Genomic DNA, 20,032 nt, shown 5'->3' on the forward strand with positions numbered 1-20,032 from the left:
CTGTATCTGATCATTTGTGTCCTTTTGTAACCTCTCCTTGGCCAAATGACAAACTCTATTTAGACCAAGAAATGAGGACTGGAGGAAGCTATTCAGTCCCTGAAGCCTGTTCTGCTATTCAGTGGTTGATGTATCTCTTAACTTCGTTTACCCACGTTGATTCTGTTAATACCCTTGCTTAACAAAAATCTACCAATCTCGGTTTTGAACTTTTGAAGCGATTGTATTTTAGTCCTTTCATTCTTTAAAGGGTTAATCACCTCTCATTAAAATTGAATTGATAACATTTGCGCAAAGCGAAAAGATATTAGATTCAAATAAGGGGCGTCTTCGACAGCATTTCCCAAACCACAACCTCTACCACCTAAAAGGACAAGGGCAGCACTAGCATGGAAACACCATAGCTACAAGTTCCCCTCCAAGTCAGGCACCATTCTGACCTGGAAATATATCACCATTTCTTCATCGTCCTTGGGTCAATATCCTGGAGCTCCATCCCTAACAGCACTGTGGGTGTACCTACATCATAGGGACTGCAGCGATTCAAGAAGGCAGCTCACCACCACCCTCTCAAGGGCAGTTTGAGATGGGTATTTCATTAACTACCACAGTGACTTGGCTCTGTAGGTACGGGTTGGCTAACATCATGTAGGCTAGCGAGAGTCTGTGCTTTCAAGAGAGATGGGAGAACATTATGGGGTTGGGGGGGAAGTGGGGGTTGGTAGAGAAAACCCGAGGCATTTACTTTCCCATTCAAAGAAGAAACATTAGAACCACACTCACCTCGATGGTTTATTTGGATTCTGGCATCTACGCAAGACTTTCAACCAGGCTCACACCGGAGCTAAAAGGGTTAAATAACAAAAACAGGTCATGCAGGCTAGGCTTGTTTTCCCTTGTAGAAAAGATTAGGGGTGATATAATTGAGGTGTTCAAGATGATTAAAGAATTGGATATGGTCGATAGGGAGAAACTATTTCCTCTTGCAGGGGGAGCCCAGCTCAAGGGGGCATAATCTTAAAGTTAGAGCCAGGCCTATCGGAGGTGATGTCAGGAAACACTTCTTCAAACAAAGGGGAGTGCAAATCTGGAACTCTCTCCCCTAAAAAGCTGTTGATGCTGGGGGGGTCAACTGATAATTTCAAAGCTGTGATTGATAAGGTTTTTGTTAGGCAAGGGTATTAAGTGTTTCAGAACCAAGGTGGATAAATGTGTTAAGATGCATATCAGCCATGATTTAACTGAATGGTGACTAAGGCTCAAGGGGCTGAATGCCCTCCTCATGCTCATATGTTTTACACAAAACAGGGAGAGAAGAACTGAACAGAACAACAAGCAGTGAATGAGTTCAGCAACAATGCTGGTTGTAGAGTTTCTTCAACTTGGGTCTGGGCGGTTCCCTCCTTGATCAGGTTACAAAATAAATTTGAAAGCCTGCTTGCTAAATTTTCTTGTAATGAATATCCTCAACTCCAAGGGATTGGGCACACAAGTGGAACATTTGAACACAAAAGTCATCGTAAGGATGCCAAAACTTTCTGCTTTCCCATTGGAGCATATTTCAGGCATGATGTCAATGACATGCCTTGCAAATGTTTACAATATGTGAATGCCAGATTCCCATTATTAAGCTGGTTGAAGCTGAAATAAAAACAGAAAATGCTGGAAATACTCAGGAGAGCAGGCAGCATCTTTCATCATCGACCTGACATATAACTCTGTTTCTGTCTCCACATAGGCTGTCAGGCCTGCTGAGGATTTCTAACATCTCTGCTTTTGTTTCAGATTTCCAGCATCTGTGGTATTTTGCATTTTAAAAGTTAAATCATGGGATGTGGGCCTCGCTGGCTAGGTCAGCATTTATTGCCCACCCCTAATTGCCCTTGAGAAGGTGGTGATGAGTTGCCTTCTTGAACCGTTGCAGTCCCTGTGGTGTAGGGCTGTTAGGGAGGGAGTTCCAGGATCTTGACCCAGTGACAGTGAAGGAGCGGCGATATGTTGGTGAGTGGCTTGGAGGGGAACTTCCAGGTGGTGGTGTTCCCATCTATCTGCTGCCCTTGTCCTTCTAGATAGTAGTGGTCGTGGGTTTGGAAGGTGCTGTCGAAGGAGCCTCGGTGAATTCCTGCAGCGCACATTGTAGATGGTACACACTGCTGCCACTGTGCGTCGGTGGTGGAGGGAGTGAATGTTTATGGTGGTAGATGGGCTGCTTTATCCTGGATGGTGTCAAGCTTCTTGTGTATTGTTGGAGCTGCACTCATCCAAGCAAGTGGAGAGTATTCCATCACACTCCCGGCTAAAATAACCGGGGATTTTGAGCAACATGGAGTGTTAGTCTTTCTCAGTCCTGTAAAGTTTGACTTCTGATATAAATACAGATCAACTGTGATCTAAATGAATGTTGAGAACGGTTTCGAGGGGCTGAATGTCCTCTTCCTAGCTCTATAAATGCTACAGCTGCTTTCCCAGAACCAAGAGTCCCGTGTGGATATCCCACAGGGACTGTCTTTTGTCAAACTTACTCCAACATTTTACAATGCATGATTTTAATAAACAGATTCTGACATTATAATTGGGTTAGCAACGCCAACTCTTCCTGACTCAGTAACAAAATAAGTTGGTCTGGTCATAAAACCCAGTATTTGTTGAAAGCCAATAGGAGTATGGACCCACACAGCTGCGGAAGAGAACTGCTGCTGTGCACTGACCTCCTTTGAAGGATTAATTGTATTTAACGTTTAGCTCCCATGATGTTTTCTTAGTATTCTCTGTCCTTCCCTGAAAGAGCTGCGTCTTGCTGGAATCGTCGTTAAATGGACCACTTGCCCTTTAATACTTTGTGTAAACAGCCATTGTTCATGTGAGTTTAGACTGTGTTGGTTGGCACTTTGACAACAGGAGCATCGCTATTGAGCCTGATCCAGCTCTTTGCTTGGAATCTACGCACGTGTTTTGATCTATGGAGGCGGGAGTCACTGCACAGTGATCATGGCTGTGAGCCCAAGCTGATTTTACACCCCTTTCTCCCTAATCAAGAGGCACCGTCCCCCCCTCCACTACCAAAACCCAACTATGAACAGCTAATTCAGCATGGACCAAGATTTGAACCTGGGCCATTCCTAGTTGGTAGAACTGGGTATACATGGGGTTAAAGAATAGTTGCTGAGCAGGGTGGTGGTGGCCATGCGAGGGGTTGTGGCGGGGGGAGGGTGGAGCTCTGTTTATTCATTCCCCTTATGTCTATGTTGCGAATGGTGCTGTCGCTCTCTTGAGGAGACACGAGCTGTGAGAACAGAAACCTTTCAACACCAGCTCACAAGGACATGCCACATCAGATAACATATCCACATTTATTTATCATTGCTACAGTATTGCATGGGACTTAAGCCTGGTGCTTTATAAGACTCAAGTCTCCATCTCTAGGCTTCTCGCTGAATTCTTATCTTACGTTTCCCAATGCTCTCCCTTTGAGGTCATGAACTGTCAACTATGGGATGCTTCTGTCGCTTGCTCTCTCTAATGCACTGAATTCTCCCTAATGTAACCTTCAATTGGACAGAAGTCGTGATCAGACCCCACCAGGTGTACTGTACTGGGCACCAAATCCCAGGAGCGATGCAGTGGTGCAGATAAAACATGCAGGGGTGAAGTTGAACATGGGGGTGAACTTGGATATTGTAGGGGAGGGTATAACACACTTTTTGCATAGCTTCCAATGTAACAAAACACAGATCATTGCAGTACTCATGTCTGTCTCTAGATGTCACCACCACATTGAGGGGGTAATTTCAACTTAATCTGCCCTGTGGGAAACCGAGGGGGTTCGAACCACCGCCCTATTTTACAATAAAACCAGCCATCAACCGGGTCCTATTAGTCTCTCACTGGTGGGTTTGGATAACATGAATTCCTTACTGCACCAGGCCTCATCCCAATGGTGTATCTGTCATCGCACAAACTGACCCACCAAAATATCAAATTGTAAAAACTGTATTTGAGTAGATGTAACATTGTAGGTCTAAAGGTAGCTCAGTTGTCTTTGAATGAAATGTATGCACGAGCAAGTGATGCTGCTCTCACCTCCTACACACCCTTTGTCTTTTTAAACAGCGATGGTGATTTTCAGCACTTAAGGTGGCAACAGAAACTCAGAGCGACTCTGGGAAGCTGCAACCTGAGAAAAGACTGGTCCAGATTGAATTTCACGAGCTCTGTTTTTTCCATTTAGTGGAGGCCAGCCTTTTAACCTCTTAATGTAGCCCCAGACTGAACATTGTGATGTTAGCTTTGGCAAGCAAATCCTACAATTATGGAATCTGTTCTTTTTAGTTTGAATTTTGAGAGGTGATGGTTAGGGGTGGTGCCAGAGGACTGGAGAATTTCAAATGTTACACCTGTGTTCAATAAAGAGTGTAAGGATAGACCCACAATTACAAACTGAGTGGTGAGAAAGCTTTTAGAAAGAATAATCCAGGGTAAAACTACAGTCACTTGGACAAGTATGGATTAACCAAGGAAAGCCAAGGGGTTAAGGGCAAATTGTGCTTAATTAACTTGATTGAGTTTTTTGATGAGATAACAAAGAAAGTTGATGAGGGTAATGTGGTTGATGTGGTGTATATGGAGTTCCAAGAGGCGTTTGATAAAGTGCCACATAATAGACTTGTCAACAAAGCAAAGCCCATGGAACAAAAGGGACAGTAGAGCATGGATACGAAGTTGGCTTATGACAGGAAACAAAAGGTATTGATGAATGGTTGTTTTTCAGACTTGAGGAAGGCTTACAATGGGATTCCTCAGGGATCACCAATGGTTTTCCTCATATAAATTAATGACCTTGACTTGCAGGGCACAATTTCAAAATTTGCAGATGACACAAAACTTGGAAGTATTGGGAACAGTGAGGAAGATGGTGGTAAATAGTGATAAACTACAAGAGGACATAAGCTGGTAGAAAACACGTGGCAGAGAAACAATATAAAACAAAAGGTACAATTCTAAAAGGGGTGCAGGAGCAGAGGGGTCTGGGGTATCTATGCATAAATCATTGAGGGTGGCAGGGCAGGTTGAGAAAGTGTTTAATGGAGCACATGGGAAACTGGGCTTTATAAATGAAGGAATAGAGTACTAAAGCAAGCAAGTTATGATGAACCTTATAAAGCACTGGTTTGGCCTCACATCACATGTGGACACCACACTTTAGGAAGGATGTGAAGACTTTAGAGAAAGTGCAGAAAAGATTCATGAGAATGGTTCCAGGGATGAGGAAGTTCAGCACATGGATAGATTGGGGAAGCTGGGGCTGTTCTCCTTAGAGAAGTGAAGGCTGAGAGGAGATTTGACAGAGGTGCTCAAAATCATGAGGGGTCCAAACAGAATAGATAGAAAGAATTCCCATTGGCAGAAGGGTCAAGAACCTCGTACCTGACACCATGCAGCAAGTTTCCTTGTTTCGGTCAACTCGTTTTGGGGGTTTTTCTCTTTTCCCCCTCCAACACCTCTCCACATGCCTGTATTTGCAGGTTGAGATCATTACCATCAATCGAACCTGCCCCTTGGAGGGGGGAAGGTGGGGCCATGGGGAATACACCCCACTGTTCAAAGGCTTGCCCTGTCACCTTGTCTCCATGCCCATTTTTCTCCTCGCCTCCAGTGGGCGCTGCCGTTCCCTCCTCACTTCAGCGGAAACCCTAGAAGTCCCAACATTGCCACCATGGCACCATTTAAAGATGACTGGCATAAGAACCAGAGGCAAAATGAGGAAACTCTTTTTACGCAGCAAGTGGTTAGGATCCGGAATGCACTGCCTGAGAGCATGGTGGAGGCAGATTCAGTTGTGGCTTTCAAAAAGGGATTGGATGATTATCTGAAGAGGTGAATTCTGCAGGGTTATAGGGAAAAGTTGGGGGGAGTGGGGCTAAGTGAGATCTTGCAGAGACTTGGCACAAACACAACAGGCTGAATGGCCTCCTCCTGTGCTGTAACAATTTTATGATTCTATAGGTGGAATGTTTGCTGCAACCCAGGAAGCTGTACCCCAACAGGAGTCAGGAGGGGAGGCGTAAGAAAATGTTTTCAGAATTAACTTCTTCCCTCCCACCTGGTCTCCTTAACCGGTCACCTACTCCATACTCTAGCGGGTTTGATGTTCCTCTCCAGTACTTTGAAGCAATGCTTGGTTCCCAGGTTCCCAGAAAAGAGAGGGACGGGGAGCTGCAGAGATCAGTGACCCCAAGTCTTGGTCCACTTTGTGTTCTGTGGGATTTCCAGGGTTTCCTCTGAAGTGAGAAGGGAACGGCAGCGCCCACTGGAGGCGAGGAGAAAAATGGGCACGGAGACAAGGTGACAGGGGAAGCCTTTGAACAGCGGGGTGTATTCCCCATGGCCCCACCTACCCCCCTCCAAGGGGCAGGTTCGGGTGAAGGTAATGATCTCAACCTGCAAACACAGGCATGTGGAGAGGTGTTGGAGGGGGAAAACAGAAAAACCAACCCCTACAACTCCCCAAAATGAGTTGACCGAAACAAGGAAACTTGCTGCATGGTGTCTGGTACGAGGTGGAGATTACACACACAAACTCAGTTCCTTCTGTCTCTTACCCTGGATATAAGCACGCCAGAGCCTAGCGCTCTTCGTTTTTCTACTTTAGTCATTTCCGGAGGGAGAAAAAGGGTCAGAGATCAATGCCAGGCTGCATAAGAAATATTAATTGAACAGCTATGAATGACTGACTCTCTGTTAACACACTGGGATCCAACCCAGACATTCCATGTTAAATCCATTCAGGAATTATGTACAGTATTTGAAGGAGCCAGAACTCCAAACTAAAGGAGATTCTCAAGACCTCATTAACTTCTAACTTTATATTAATGGCGACTGACCTCAGTGTTGTTCTGGAGGAGTCAGGTACAAGCCCTCATGCAGGTTCCCAATAGTGAAGGTGCTGGGGGCAGTTTAACCCTGGTTTCTTATCTGGTCAAAGCTTTATTTAAACAGAAACAAGCTAGCGTTGAAATAAAGGAGGGAGTTAAGAATGAGAGGCTGCACTCCCAAGCTTTTGATCTTCCCGCTGTGGTCTAAGGTTTGCTGTATAGATGTAGGTGAAGATTTTATTAAGGAACAGTAATTTAGGTGAGACTTTAATATGAGAAAATTAGTCAAGTAACATAGGACATACATTAGCAAATGCATGCACTCTTACTTGTGTTCTCACACACATGTGACACATGCAGATTCATTCTCTTCCTTCAACACAAAGGGGTAAAATGTTTGTGTAAAATTGGTAAATGGGTGATAGGGAGTGTGATGGCTGTTTTACATCTCATTATTTCCAAAACCCCCACTATTCTCCTTTTATTCTCTCTTAAATTCTCTGTCATGCAATCTCACATTCTTTCTGAAATCTCTTTACATGCACCCTGTCTCATGCTGCCTCAAACACGCACTCTCTCACATTTCATGCTGGCACACACACTCATTCTCTTTTACTTTCCATTGTGCATGCACTCTCACCCACTCTCACATTGCCTCAAATATTCACTCTCTCACACACATTCCCTTAATGATGTTCATTTTTCTCTCTCATATAGGCACTCCCATATTCCTCGATGAGACACAGGCACCAAAAATAGTCACGTGCTCAAAACACATTCTCACACACGCACACAAACGAACACACATACATTCATTGTGCACAAACAGAGATTCTTAAACACATTTAAACACTCACACATATTCAAACATCATCACACGAACTCAGTGCAGTCACACCCATATACTTGTGCACATTAGCATTGATACACGCTTGCGCATGCAAACACAGTCAGACACACTTGAGAGCAACTTATAACTGACTCAAAACCCATTCACTTAGACAGAGTTAAAATTGGGCGCTGGACAAGCTTTCTCTCACACAAATAAAATCATATACTGTTTAAAAAAATAAATGGTTACCAAGAATTTTCATTCATTTTCCTCAGTTTTTGTTGATTTTTTAATTTGTTCTTGGATGTTATTAGTCACAGCATGGCTGCAGGTATGAAGGATCAATATTGTCACACAATCAAAAAGTTTATTCTTGAGCTAATGTGATGAGGATAAATTCAGTGATCCTGAAATCCCAGTGAGGGATTACGCTTGCAGGGAGATAGGGTTTCTAACCCCAATTTTCAGGCCCTCCGGGGTTGCTGCATCCAGGGATTTACTGGATTGTATTTCTATTGATGTGAATTACACCTGGTCACACAGTTTAGCAGAATGACTCCTTGATTGGCACCCCATCCACACACATTCACTTCCTCCACCACTATCGCACAGTAGCAGCAGTGTGTATCATCTACAAGATGCAGTACAGGAATCCACCAAGACTCCTTAGACAGCACTTTCCAAACCCACAGCTGCTGCCATCTAGAAGGACAAGGGCAGCAGACACATGGGAACACCATCACCTGGAAGTTCCCCTCCAAGCCACTCACCCTCCTGACTTGGAAATATATCGCCGTTCCTTCACTGCCGCTGGGTCAAAATCCTGGAACTCCCTTCCTAACGGCACTGTGGGTGTACCTACCCCACATGGACTGCAGCGGTTCAAGAAGGCGGCTCACCACCACCTTCTCAAGGGCAATTAGGGATGGGCAATAAATGCTGGCCTAGCCAGCAGTGCCCACACACCGTGAATGAATAAAAAAAAGCAAATGATCAACTGGAGTCATTTCAACTGGCCTTAGTATCCCTGGCTGAGGAAGGGGCAATGTCAGCTGGGTTTCCTGATACTGAACATCATCCTGTGATCACTGCTTGAAAGTTGGGCACAGTATTAATGACTCCTGGTCTCTCTCCTACACTGTGGAATGGTCTGTCAACGCTCAGAGTCTCGAAGACTGGGCCAACTATGCGAAGCACCAGAAAACAGCTGAAGTTTGTGGAACTGTGCCTCAACGTGAGTTCAGCCTTTTAGGGATCTTAGAAGAATACAGCACTGAAGTGAATCGTTCGGCCCATCAAGCTGGCGCTGGCTCCTCGAAGGTGCTATCTCTTTGGTCCCACTCCCCTGTTTCTTCCCCATAGCCTTGCACTTCTTGTTTCTATCCAATTTCCTTTTGAAAGTTACAATTGAATCTGCAGAAAGGGCCCTTTGAGGCAGCGCATTCCAGATCAGAACTAACTGCGTAAAATTTATTTTCCCCTCTTCATCTCCCCCCTGCTTCTTTTGCCAGTTAGGGATGGGCGAGAGCGGAGGTGGTGGTATATTGGTGTTGTCACTGGCCAGAGGCCCAGTGTAATGCTTTGGGTACCTGGGTTTGAATCCTATCTCAGCAGGTGGTGAAATTTGAATTCAATAATAATTTGAAAATCTGGAATTAAAAGTCTGATGATGACCATGAAACCATTGTCAATTGTCGTAAAAACCCATCTGGTTCACTAATATCTTTTAGGGAAGGAAATCTGACGTCCTTACCTGGCCTGGTCTATATGTGACTCCAGACCCACATTCCTGTTGATGTGCACAGGTTTTGGAAAAAAAACTTGACTTCTTCCCCGATAGGACTCCTGTTTTGCTACACACGGCTTAAGACCTTTCCTGGAGTATTGTGTCCAATTCTGAGCACCACACTTTAGGAAGGACACCAAAGCCTTTGCAGAAGGTGCATGTGGTTGATTCTTAAATGGCTCAACAAGCCACTCAATTCTTATGGGCAAATAGGGATGGGCAATAAATGCTGGCCTTGCCAGTGATGCCCACATCCCATCAATGAATTAAAAAAAAACCTTAAATCTTTTTTCTCTGGCTACCCGCTTCTGTCAGTGGAAACAGTTTCTCCCTATTTACTCTTATCAAAACCCTTCATGATTCTAGCACTATTAAGTTTTCCCTTAAGCACTTCTGTTCTATGGTGAAGAACTCCAGTTTCTCCATGTAACGGAAGTCCCTAGTCCCGGGTAGCATTCCACTGAATCTCCTCCGCACCTTCTGCGAAGGCTTTGGTGTCCTTCCTAAAGTGTGGTGCCCAGAATTGGACACAATACTCCAGGAAAGGTCTTAAGCCGTGTGTAGCAAAACAGGAGTCCTGTCGGAGGAAGAGGTCAGGTTTTTTTTCCAAAACCTGTGCACATCAACAGGAATGTAAAACAAAAAATTCTAAAAGGACATCAAGTTAAAGGCAATCCTTTACAAACTGCTTCCATGTATAAAGTTTTGACATTGAATTTTCCTCCTTGTGCCCTGTGAAAGCTACAAGGCCTTGACATGACACAGTGGCGGAAGGCGAGGTGTCAGGTATCTTTCTCTCTTGTCTATTTTCAGGGGAGGAGTAAACCTGAATTAAAATAAATGGCCTCTCAGTTTCGGACCGTATTCATTCCTAGTACCCCATTGCCTCATGTCACAAACTAAGATTTTGGCTCAAAGCTGCTGATGTTTTGGGAGACTCCAGCAGTTTTACACAAGAAATGTTGAATAAACCAAGAGCAGGTCAGTGACCTGTAGAGTTAATTATGAATACCAATGAGTAAATCTAAAAAAGCATTTCATCAAATGGGCCTGGGGATTAACCATTTGAGAAATTGGAGAATGCATTTTTTATATTCATTCAAGGAATGTGGAAGTCACTGGCTAGGCCAGCATTTGTTGCCTATCCCTAGTTGCTCTTGAGAAGGTGGTGGTGAGCTGCCTTCTTGAACTGCTGCAGTCCATGTGGGGTAGGTACACCCACAGTGCTGTTAGGGAGGGAGTTTCAGGATTTTGACCCAGCGACAGTGAAGGAACGGCGATATATTTCCAAGTCAGGAGGGTGAGTGGCTTGGAGGGGAACTTCCAGGTGATGGTGTTCCCATGTGTCTGCTGCCCTTGTCCTCCTAGATGGCAGCAGTTGTGGGTTTGGAAAGTGCTGTCTAAGGAGGCTTGTTGAGTTCCTGCAGTGCATCATGTAGTTGGTACATACTGCTGCCACTGTGCATTGGTGGTGGAGGGAGTGAATATTTGTGGATGTGATGCCAATCAGGCGGGGCTGCTTTATCCTGGATTGTGTCAAGCTTCTTGAGTGTTGTTGGAGCTGCACTCATTCAGGCAAGTGGAGAGTATTCCATCACACTCCTGACTCGTGCCTTGTAGATGGTGTACAGGCTTTGGGGGGTCAGTAGGTGAGTTACTCACCACAGGATTCCTAGCCTCTGACCTGCTCTTGTAGCCACAGTATTTATATGGCTAGTCCAGTTAAGTTTCTGGTCAATGGGAACCCCCAGGATTTTGATAGTGGGGGATTCAGCGTAACTTGCGCCAGAACCAATTTACTAACCTCATTCTCTGTTGTTCATACTTACTTTCTCTCTCTCTGTTCAGACATTTTGGGCCTGATTTTAACTCTAAGTGAATGAGTTTTGAGGGAGTTAAAATCTTGCCCTTTTTAATGTCTATCACTGGCCCATGTCTCCCTCTTTCTTAGACTTGCTGTCATTGCTGTGCTCCACACAGTTTTGGAGAGTACAAACCTGCAGGGATTGTTCCTGGTGGTAAGACTTTAGTTACACAACCTCACAATGTTTTTAAGATTCACACTTATTGCAGATGTAAAATATATACCTGTGAACTGTGTAGACTATTTGAGAGAGAGTTGGTGTGTCTTGATTCATGGGTGTCTTGAGAGGGATATTCTATCCTGTCATATATTCCATCCTCATTTTTATATCTCCATTCTAAATGCCTAAGTCCATATGTGAAATGAAACTGTCTAATGTAATAGTCACACTGTAATTACACCCTCCTGCCAGTAGTGGTGCTCCAGTGCCTCCGCAGGTTAACAACAATGTGACATGTTTACATGGGCATTTCCTATTATAAAAGTGAACATGGGAAGTGTGCACAGATGTAAGATGTTTTAACTATATTGCGTGGATTTACAAAATCCTGACAGTGACTCAGCCTCCCTTACTTCAGTCTCATTACATAAACTAAGCTTGTATTTCCTGGAATGCAGAGGGTTTAGGGACGATCCGATGGATAATTTTAAGGATTCTGAAAGGAATTGGGAGGCTAGATACAGAGAACCGTTTTCCCCGATGTGAAGCTGCGGGAAAATTAGAGCCAGGCCATTCAGGAGAGAAATTAGGAAACACTTCTTCGCACATAGGATAGTAGAAGTATGGAACTTCCTCCCATAAAAATAGTAGGCACCAGCTCAATTGATCATTTGAAGTGTGAGACTGATGGATTTTTGTTAGTTGAGGGTGTTAACGGAAACGGAGCCAAGGCAGAAAAATGGCATCAAGGAGCAGATCGAAACGTGGCCTCATTAAATGGCAGAACAGGTTCGAAGGGCTGATTGGCCTCCTCGTTATGTTCCTTGATTAATCCCACTCATGCTGAGGAATGCCACGCTAAAACTCCCTTCCTTCTTACAAAATGTTTAGATTCCCTGAAGAACCTGCAGTATCTGGAAAGTAAACGGGAAAAGTGGGAAAAGAAGCAACAACAAAGGAGGCGGATCAAACAACGCTCGATCAGCAAGGAGAAGTGGGTGGAGACTCTGGTGGTAGCTGATTCCAAAATGGTGGAGCATCACGGCAGTGAAAACATTGAAGCGTATGTACTCACCGTCATGAACATGGTGAGCGACTTTTTTATTCAATTCCTCCATTTTGACGGAGCGTATTAAATCACTTTAGAAAGCATGTTTTTTAGGGAGTGCTTTGTGTTCATCCAGGGTCCAGGTTTTAGCAGTGAGACTTGGAAGGTTTTCTTCCTTTTGCCATCAGTGCCAAACACTAAGAACATAAAAAAATAAGAGCAGGACTCGTCTATAGGGCCTCTTGAGGCTGCTCCCCCATTCAAAAGGGAGGGAATTCCAGAGCTTATTGGCGGCATGGCCACCAATTGTGAAGCGATTAAAATCAGAGATGCTGAAGAGACCAGAATTGGAAAAGCGCATAGATCTCAGAGGGTTGTGGAAGAGATTATGGAGATAGGGAGGGGCAAGTCCATGGACTTGCAATACCGCAATAATCACAGGTGACTTTAATTACTGCAATAATCATGGGTGACTTTAAACTACATGTAGATTGGATACATGAGATTGGCAAAGGTAGCTTGGAAAATGAGCTCGTAAAGAGTATGTGGCACAATTTCTTAGAGCAGTACATTCTAGAGCCAACCAGGGAGCAGGCTGTACTATGCCTGCTAATGGGTAATGAGACCAAATTAATCAATAATTTCATGATAAAGGAGCCTCTAGGTGACAGCGATGATAACCTAAAAGAATTTCATGTTCAGTTTGAAGGGGAGAAGTGTGGGTCTAAGACTAGTGATTTAAACCTTAATAAAGTTAATTATAAGGGTATGAAGGCCGAGCTAGCTAAAGTGAACTGGGGAACTAGGCTAAGAGAGGACAGTAGAGATTCAGTGGCAGACGTTTAAGGAGATATTTAATAAATATCAGCAAAGATTTAGCCCAGTGAGAAAGAAAAAGTCTTTGAGAAGGATGTGTCATCTGTGGTTAAATAATGAAGTTAAGGATAGGTCAAATTGAAAGAAATATGTGCAAATCTGCAAAGATTAGTGGCAGGTCAGACGATTGGACAGATTTTAAGAACCAGCAAAGAATGACTAATAAAAAAGAGTGAGAAAGTAGAGTATGAGAGAAAGCTAACTAGTAATATAAAACGGATAATAAGAGTTTCTACAAGTAGTTAAATAGGACAAGAGTAACTAAAGCTAGTGTTGGTCCGCTAGAGAGTGAAATGATGGAGGTGCTGAACAAGTATTTTGTATCTGTCTTCACTGTTGAAGACTTAGAAAACTTCCCAAAGATACTTGAAAATGATGAGGTGAAAGGGAGTGAGGAACTTAAAGCAATCACCATCACCTAAAGACTGACAACTCCCCAGGTCCAAATCACCTGCATCCTAGGGTCTTAAAATAAGTGCCTGCGGAGATAGTGGATGCATTGGTTATAATCTTCCAAAATTCCTTAGATTCTGGAAGGGTCCGAGTGGATTGGAAAATAGCAAATGTAACACCTTTATTCAAGAAAGGAGGGAGACAGAAATCAGGAAACTATAGGCCAGTTAGCCTATCATCTGTCATAGGAAATTGCTAGAATCCATTATTAAAGAGGTTATGGCAGGATATTTAGAAAATCATAATGGGATCAGGCAGAATCAACATGGCTCAGTGAAAGGGAAATTGTGTTTAATTTATTAGAGTTCTTTGAGAAGTAATGAGCAAGGTGGATAAAGGGGAATCTGGAGATGTGGTGTACTTAAATTTCCAAAAGGCATTTGATAAGGTCCACATCAAAGGTTACTACACAAGGTAAGAACTCATGGTGTAAGGGTAACATGTTAGCATAGGTAAAGGATTGGTTAGCAAACAAGAAGCAGCATGTAGGGATAAATAGGTATTTTTCAGGTTGGAAAGCTGTAACTAGTGGAGTGCCATGGGGATCAGTGCTGGGGCCTCAGCTATTTTCAATCTATATCAATGACTTTGTTGAAGGAACTGAATGTATGGTAGCTAAATTTGCTGATGACAGCAAGATAGGTAGAAAAGTAAGTTGTAAAGAGGAGGTAACAAGCCTACAAAGGGACATGGATAGGCTAAGTGAGTGGGCAAAAATTTGGCAGATAGAGTTTAATGTGGGAAAATGTGAACTTGTCCACTTGGCAGGAAGAATAGAAAAGCAGCAAATTATTTAAATGGAGAGAGACTGCAGAACTCTGAGGTATAGAGGGATCTGGGTGTCTTGGTGCATGAATCACAAAAGGTTCGTATCCAGGTACAGCAAGTGATTAGAAAGGCAAATCAAATGTTGGTGTTTATTGCAAGGGAAATGGAATATAAGAGTAGGGAAGTTTTACTGCAGCTGTACAGGGCCTAGACGAGACCACATTTGGAATACTGTGTATAGCTTTGGTCTCATTTGAAAAAGGATATAATTGAGTTACAAGCAGTTCAGAAAAGGTTTACTCAACTCATTCCTGGGTTGAAGGGCTTATCTTATGAAGAAAGATTGAACAAGTTGGGCCTGTACCCATTGGAGCTGAGAAAAATGTGGGGTGATCTTATTGAAACAGATAAAGATCCTGAGGGGACTTGATAGGGTTGATACCAGGAGGATGTTCCCCCCTTTTTAAAAATTCATTCATGGGACCTGGGCTTTGCTGGTTGGCCCACCCAGCATTTATTGCCCATCCCTAATTGCCCCTTGAGAAGGTGGTGGTGAGCTGCCTTCTTGAACCGCTGCAGTCCATGTGATGTAGGTACACCCACAGCGCTGTAAGGGAGGGAGTTCCAGGATTTTGACCCAATGACAGTGAAGGAATGGCGATATATTTCCAAGTCAGGATGGTGAGTGACTTGAAGAGGAACTTCCAGGTGGTGGTGTCTGCTGCCCTTGTCCTTCTAGATGGTAGAGGTCGTAGGTTTGGAAAGTGCTGTCAAAGGAGCTTTGGTGAATTCCTTCATTGCATCTTGTAGATGGTACACACTGCTGCTACTGTGCGTCGGTGGTGGAGGGAGTGAATGTTTGTGGATGTGGTGCCAATCACAATCAATCTTGTGAGGGAGACTAGAACTAGGGGACACAGCTTAAGAATAAGAGGTCTCCCTTTTGAGACTGAGATGAGGAGAATTTTTTTTCTCTGAGGGCTGTTAGTCTATAGAATTCTTTTTCCCAGAGAGCAGTGGAGGTTGGGTCATTGCAGGCAGGAAGGGCCAAATGGCCTACTCCTGCTCCTAAGTCCTATGTTCCTTCGAGGGATTTGAAAACAAGGATGAGAATTTTAAAATTGAAGAATTGGTGGATTAGGAGCTAATGTAGATCAGTGAGCACAGGGATGGTGGATGATCAAAATTTGTTGAAAGTTGGGATATGAACAACAGAGTTTTGGGTGAGCTCAACATTGTGTAAGGTGACTGGCTCAGGACAGATTAAGGGATTGAAGATTGGACCTTCCTGTCAGTGATGCATTTATCAAGCTCTGTTCCATGGAGGCTCAGCTTTGAACAGAACTGTTAAACTTTTAAGTGACATTTCTCAAGGAGTGCATCCCAACTACTGGGGGTAATATTTTCTTTATGGTTCCTAGTAAACATCAGTGAGCTGGAAATTAAAGAGAAATAACTTGTATTTCTATAACGCCTCGGGAAGTCCCAAAGCACTTTACAACCAATTAAGTCGTTTTGAAGTTTAGTCACTGTTTTAATGTAGGAAAGGCAGCAGCTAGTTTGCACACAGCAAGATCCCATAAACAGCAATGTGCTAAATCTCCAGATCATTTGTTTTGGCAATGCAAATTGAGGGATTTAATATGGGGCAGGATTCCCCTGTTCCACTTTGAATAGTGCCAAGGCATCTTTTACATTATCTAAGAGGGTAGACAAGGTCTTGGTTTAACAGTTCAACCAAGAGGCAGTGTCTCCATCAATGCAGTATTCCCTCTGAACTGCGCTAGGAGTGGCAGCCTGGATGACATAGCAAATCACTCGAGTGGGTCTTGAACCAACAACCTTATGACCTTGAGGTAAGAATGCTACCGACTGAACCACACTTGACACACTGAATTTATATTCTGAGAATAGAAATTCAATAACATTAGTCTTTTCTCATAATATGGAAATCAAAACCCTAATATTAGCTGTCATAAATGAGACATTCTAGCCCATAAACTCAGTCCCCCAGGCTATGCACAGCTGACTGTTGCTGTGACAGCATGTAATAATTCAGGAGATATTTGCAACAAAAGCAATTTAAAGCATCAACTGGTCATTTTGGGATTTATGGTCCATTCAAATTGTTTGGCTTATTGCTGAGGTATCAACTTTCATACAAAAGTTATTTCAATCAACAGACATCTAAAACAAGACTATTTCACACTCATATGTACACACGCACACACACTCACTCACACACACACACTTACATGCTCACACTCTCACATAGACGCACCCTCACACACACTCTCACATGCTCACACTTGCACTCTCACAAATGCACACGTTTACTCTCATACACACTTGCACGCACACACACATATGCACTTACATGCTCACACACACTCAGATAGACGCACCCCCACACTCTCTCACATTTACACACACTCACATACACACTCACTTTCTCTCAGACACTAACACACTCACCCATCGTCACACACAAACACACACAGCCAGATTTTCGCCATTGAGATGGAAAGCGCAAGTCAGGAAATCTCCCAACGGCAGACCCATCTCCATGGAAACAGCTCCCACATGCATCATTTTCGGAGTGGAGGTAGCGAGGGTTGATCAAGTCGGATCTGCCACCTCGATAGGCAGTTTAGAGATGGCCATGGAGGTGGGCAGGTGCCAAGGCAGGCTGGTTAGAAGGCCCACCTTGGTTCTCTGAGATTTCAGCCCAGTTATATAAAAGGCTGATAGGCCCTCTCGCCCTCACCACCCACCCCCCCATCCTCCATCCTCATACCCTGCCATGACCCCTCCATGCCACCTAATACCCCCATACCACTTCCACAGCCACTCACCCAGTATCCACTATGGTCAGACCTCAGAAGACATGTGGTGACGTAAAAAAGAGAAACCTCTAATAATCTAAGAGAGCTTTCACTCATACACTCTTGATACAGAAAAAAAACTCCCATTCATGAAATCCATTCAAAGATTTTAAATCCCTTTGAGTGGTCAATCTGCTATAAAAACAAACATCTATTGAGTAACCACATTAAGGACAGTTAATCCCTTAATGCATCTTAAAACTGTCAATCAAAATGTGAACTCCATATTTTTGAGCATTTGAAACTCAGCCAGGCATTCATATTGGTCTTAGCTGTAATAACAGCCCTTGGGAAATATTAACAAGAACTCTATTGAAGCTGCAGGAACAGGTGGTAATGGTTTTTCCAAGCTACGCCAGATGGCCTGTCAATCAAAGACCATATCCGCCCTTCAAGGGTGTTTACAGCTCACCATAAATTTGTGACACTACGGGACAAGCCTCTTGGAACAGCGAGAATGGAGTCCATTTGCACTCCACGCAAATTTCAAATGGCCCTGCTGAGTTTGGGTTTCCTGCATGTATGTTTCACGCCCTTGTACAAAAATTGAATTTGCTGGAAATGGGGGCAGGACTTCTGCATCTTTAAAGGCCTTTTTTAAAGGCCTCCAGAGTCAGCCTGATTCTGCGAAAATCTGGCACCTACTCTCACATACACGCTCTCACGCACACGAACACACGCTCTTTAACACCTTTGCTTACTTTCCATTGGGAGTCACCAGATTATTGATCATGAGCAGGAACCCCAGCTGAGTTTGTAATCCCTTAGCTCAGGGCCAGGGAGCCCTAGTTCCAGCTCAGCAACCACAATCCCTGGAGAGCAGCATTGGTAAACCCAGCAACTTTTACTCCCATTGGTGGCTGTGCCTTCAGCTGGCTGGACCCTAAACTCTGGAATTTCCTCCCTAAACCTTTCCGCCTCTCTCTTTAAGACACCACCCCTTAAAACCTATCTCATTGACCAAGCTTTTGGTCACCTGTCTTAATATTTCCCAGGGCTGGATTTTACACTTCCTTGCTAGCGGGTTTGACAGCGTGAAGGCTTGTAAAATCCAGTGCCTGGTTTTCCCACCATCTACCTGTCACCCCAACTTGTATGAAATTTCATGGGGCGCAGTGGAGGTATCAGGAGGCCCTTGGGCCTATTGCAGACCTCAAGTAGCCAAATAGTGGCCACTTAAGGACCTCATCCCATCCCTGCTGTAATTTAACTGCAGTGGTGGGGGGTAGGTGGGTGCGGGAGGGGTGGAGGCCCATACCGTGTAGGATGCCTGGCAGCTTTAGCTGCACAAGCTGGTGTTGGGAAAGGGGAGGGGAGGGGATTCATCTTTGCAGGTCTCCAGTGCCCATCCAGTGCAACTCCTCCTCCTTCCCCCACCAAAATCACTTTTCCCCCTTTATATTTCCCCACCACCTCTCATCCTCTCAAAACTAGCCCCTCACTTCCCTCACCAGGGCCTGCCAGCCTGACCCTGGCAAAATCACCCCCCCCTTTTACACTGGTGTCCGGCTCCAGCGATGATATCCACTGGGGGCAGCCTGTAGTCCCAGCAATGACCACCACTCCTGCCTGGCGCTGCTGGGACCACAGAGCTGTTTGCCATCCGATTGGCCGTCAGCTTCCTGAGGCGGGGCTTCCTGTCCCTGAGGGGCGAAAATCCCACCTCCAGCCAATTAACGGCCAGTTGACCATTACATGGCAGCTGTTCTTCCCCTGGGAGGGCTCCTCCACAGATCTTTGAGCCAAGGGGTGTAGGGACCATGCTACCATGTAAAATCCAGCCCCTATTGTGGCTTAGTGCCCAGGTTTGTCTGATAACGCTCTGGTGAAGCAGCTTGGGATATTTGCTATGGTAAAGCTGCTCTATAAATGCAAGTTGCTGTTGTTGTAGCACGTGTTCCTGCGATGCCCCTATCACCAGGTCTTTATCTTTCTGCAGGTTGCCGGGTTATTTCGTGACGCAAGTATCGGGAACTCTGTGAACATCGTCATAGTTCGTCTTGTGCTGTTGGAGGAAGATGAGGTGAGAAAGAAATGTGTGCATTTGATTGAATCAGAGGGGAAGAACCAGTCGGAAAATGTCCAATACGAATAATGGCCGGTGCAGAGTTAACCATATGGTCCTGCAGTCAGCTCAGTCCACTCATAATGACCCTAACTTACATTTCCCCATTCAATGCAACTGATTTTAATGCTAAACAGGTGAATAAGCAGATTAAATAATGATATTCAAAAGACAATTGGGGAAATACTTGGAGAGAAAAAAGATGCTGGGCTGTGTGTGGAGGAAGGGAAGAGGAGCAGGGACTAATTGGATAACTCTTTCAAAGAGTTGACCAAGTCATGATGGGCAAAATGGCCTCCTTCTGTGCTGTATCACTTTACGAATATGTTCTCTTGTGCAGCATGCTTTGCTGAGGCTTTGCTCACCCCAGATAGAATGCAAACCACGTAGGACGCAATTACGTTTATATCTGTCTAAGTTTCA

At 44.3% G+C, this 20,032-nt stretch overlaps 1 protein-coding gene across 1 annotated transcript in view; it reads left to right on the plus strand.

The window, feature by feature from the left end:
* The window catches only part of LOC144668280 (A disintegrin and metalloproteinase with thrombospondin motifs 7-like), a 171,734-nt gene that overhangs the window by 18,996 nt on the left and 132,706 nt on the right, over positions 1–20,032 (plus strand). Inside the window, exons 4-5 of the mRNA XM_078530110.1 lie at positions 12,406–12,602; positions 19,484–19,567. Coding sequence (XP_078386236.1) covers positions 12,406–12,602; positions 19,484–19,567 — 281 coding nt within the window. The remainder of the gene's footprint in view (positions 1–12,405; positions 12,603–19,483; positions 19,568–20,032) is intronic.

The sequence above is a fragment of the Cetorhinus maximus genome, chromosome 26, assembly GCF_964194155.1.
Source record: "Cetorhinus maximus chromosome 26, sCetMax3.hap1.1, whole genome shotgun sequence".
NCBI classification, from domain to species: domain Eukaryota; kingdom Metazoa; phylum Chordata; class Chondrichthyes; order Lamniformes; family Cetorhinidae; genus Cetorhinus; species Cetorhinus maximus.